At 31.9% G+C, this 3,278-nt stretch overlaps 1 protein-coding gene across 1 annotated transcript; it reads right to left on the bottom strand.

Moving 5' to 3' along the window:
- Nucleotides 1-1,270: 1,270 nt before the first annotated feature.
- On the bottom strand, nucleotides 1,271-2,259 carry LOC120158532 (ethylene-responsive transcription factor ERF105-like). The gene has a single exon (XM_039169352.1). It carries the CDS (start codon nucleotides 2,197-2,199, stop codon nucleotides 1,474-1,476), a length of 726 nt encoding a protein of 241 aa, XP_039025283.1. The 5' UTR covers nucleotides 2,200-2,259; the 3' UTR covers nucleotides 1,271-1,473.
- Nucleotides 2,260-3,278: the final 1,019 nt, after the last annotated feature.

The following is a 3,278-nucleotide window of genomic DNA, read 5'->3' on the forward strand; positions in this document are numbered from 1 at the left end:
TTAAAGAACTTTATTAAAGTATAATACTTTATTAAAGTAGCTTTTTATAAAGTATTTTTTTAATTTATTTAGTTTCCTTTTTAATTAAGTATATACCCCTATAAATAGATACTAAAGATAAGAGTTAGATATTATGTTTTTCATTCTCTCCTCTTATATTTTCTTCCTTCGTATTAGTAAAATTATTTTTCTCTACCTGTGGTTTTTTCTTAAAGGATTTTCCACGTAAAATCTTGATATCTATTTTATTTGGCAATCATTATGCATGTCGTTATCATCTAACGGGAAAGATTCGTTCAAGTGCGATAATTAATGGTCTGATCATTTTTAAGTATTTGTTTATTTGGTTTATATTTGTTCATATTTGCAATCTTTTGATGTAAATACTCGTAAGTGTCTAGATTACTTGCTTTCTTTATCAACTCAGTTTTTTTTAAGAGCATCCATTCAGCTTCTGCCTTTTAAAAAAAAATGAAGTTGAGTCAAATAAAGGTCGCAAGACTGTAATACGATGATGTAAAAACACATTCCTCATAAGTTGTATTGCAATATCATGTATAAACATCTACTACTTTTTTGTACGATTTTTTGTTCATATTTTTAACAAGACTATGCTAAGATCTCTACAAACATGAAGATTTATGTCTCTTGTGTTTCCTTTTTAAAACTTTAGAATATGATTTTTCTACGGGATGCATTTAGTTCTAATCGGTCCTCTTTAAAATATGATTTTTCAACGATGAACAAGGTTGTCTATGGTTGGTTTTGATGGTTATTGTTAAGATAATTTTGTAAACTTAAATAAGTTTAAATGTTTCAATCCTAAACAAATAAAAATTCTTAAAAATTATAATTTTTGATAAAAATATAATTTAATTATATTTGTATTAAAATTTAAACTAAATAATAAGGACAGTTTAATTAGTGGTGTGTATCGGTATGTCATATTAATGGTGTGTTTAATTAGGGATTCTTAAAAATTAATCGTAGATAGTTTATTATATTTTTTTTCATATTTATTTAATAAGGACAGTTAAATTACTTAAAAATATATTATTTTTATTGCTTTGTTCACAACATCACCTACACAATTCTCGTCATATTAACATGGTTAATAATTATATCAATATAGTAATATTTACCGATGATTCTTTGATCAAAAAGTTAAAAGTAATACTAATATGAATGAAATTTAGGTTTCAAAAGTTCGATTGGACGCGATTTCTGTGAAGAAAACGATATTTTGTAGGACGTTAAAATGCTCTTAATCCAAAGAAGAAATACAATTTTATAAATTAACAAAAGAACTTATGCTTAAGCTTTATGTACACTAATAATTGAACAAATTTCGTTTTGTGTTTGTTAACAGTCGCAAGTTTCCATTTGGCTCTCCATCTTCGGATAATTCAACAAGCCACGTAAGCATGCCTATCCTGATTTAGTAAGCGTCGTCAAAATCGTTTACTTGTTTTTTCACATGACCGCAAGCCTCGAACACCCAAACGGATGGGGAGATAACGGAGTTAACGGAGGGATACTGAATATTCCCTTCATATCTTCACTATCCCAAAACCCCGTCCAATTCGACGGCGTTAAACATGCTCCCGGTGTTACATTTTCCGCTTCCTTCGCCGGCACCGCCGCTTTTACCTCTCTTTTCACTACTTTACTCTCCACGTTTCGTTCTTCATCCTCTTCTTCTCTTTTCCTTTTCGTACAAGACGAAATCAAATCCTCTGTTAATTCCGAATCCCCAGAATTAGATTTCCCAGCTTCAAGAGGGAAATTCACAATCGCCCTGCTTCCCCGCAGCTTAAACGCAGCTCTATCATAAGCTTTGGCAGCTTCGATGGCGGTGTCGAAGGTCCCAAGCCAAACCCTAGCCCCTTTTCTGTTCGGGTCTCTGATTTCCGCAGCGAATTTGCCCCACGGTCGTCTTCTAACGCCCCTGTAATGCCTTTTCTGGTCACAATCCTTCGTGCTCACGCTCAGTTTTGCTGCCGGAATCGTCACGTTCACAGCAGGACGACGTTGGCTTAGAGTAGATTGTTTAGGGGTGGAAGTTTGAGGGAATTTTGGGGTTTCAACCATGGAGGTACAGTGATCGAGATTGGTAAGAAAAGAATCAAAGGAAGTGAAGTCTGTAAGAAGATGTTGGGTGATGAGTTCCATGGCTGATGATTCTTCAGAAGTTGACATTTATGTTATGTAAAAATGATTCTGAAGATACTTTTCTGGTAATTGAAAATGGAAGAGAGATGAAAGATTTGGAGTGGAAAGGATAGAGCGTGGGGGTTGGTATTTATAGGGAAAAAAAAACTAGTTGCGGGGGGGGGGGGGGGTTATTTCATACTACCTTCCAGGATAGGCCCGGGAAGGATCGTGGGGACCAAATTGTCTTTTGTCTGGAATTTTTTATGTTCCAAATCCAAAACAATACTCAAATTAGACCCTAATATTTATTAAAAATTGTCATTTTGGCTCTTGTTCCTCTTTCGGAGCATTTTGATCTTCAAACTTTCATTTTAAGGTAGAAAGGTTTATTTATCACTTGTGAATAAAAATTGTTAGTTAAAACAAAATTAAAATTAACGTTCTAAAATAGAGGTTTTTACATTAAAATGAAACTTAAGAGCTAAAATATTTTATAAAAAAAAGAAAAGGGCCACAATAGCTAATTTGTCAAATGTTGGGATCTTTTTGTCCTAAAATGAAGGCGAAGTACTCAAAAAAAAAAGAAAAAAAGAATAGAGACCAAAATAATCATTTTGTAAACGTTGAGAGCTAATTTTGACATTAAGCCTAATAAATTATAGGATAAACTATTTATTTGGTCACCCACTTATTAATTAGTTTTTGTTTTGGTCACTCTACTATTATTATATCTAACGTTACTTTTGGGTTCTATTATAGTCACCTATTGTTAAAAAAATAAACGGTGATACTAACGTGATATTTTTTATTATTTTTAATATTGATGTGATATTATCTTATAGTGACACATCAGTATTACCGTTAATTTTTGAAAAAAAAAATGTAACGTTGAGTACAATTTTGAAAAAAAAATAGATTGTGACTAAAACAAAAACACAGTAATAGATGGGTGACCAAATAGGAAAATTACCCTAAATAATAGTCTTAGCTTCCAGGGTGCTTCTTCGGCTAGTACATTGGATTCTGAGCTATGATTGCTAATTTGTTTATTTGTATAATTTACTACCAAATGTTGAAAGAGTATCCATTCAGTCAAACTATTTATACTACTATACAGCTTTCAA

The sequence above is a fragment of the Hibiscus syriacus genome, unplaced genomic scaffold (genome assembly GCF_006381635.1).
Source record: "Hibiscus syriacus cultivar Baekdansim isolate YM2019G1 unplaced genomic scaffold, ASM638163v2 tig00111330_pilon, whole genome shotgun sequence".
NCBI lineage: Eukaryota > Viridiplantae > Streptophyta > Magnoliopsida > Malvales > Malvaceae > Hibiscus > Hibiscus syriacus.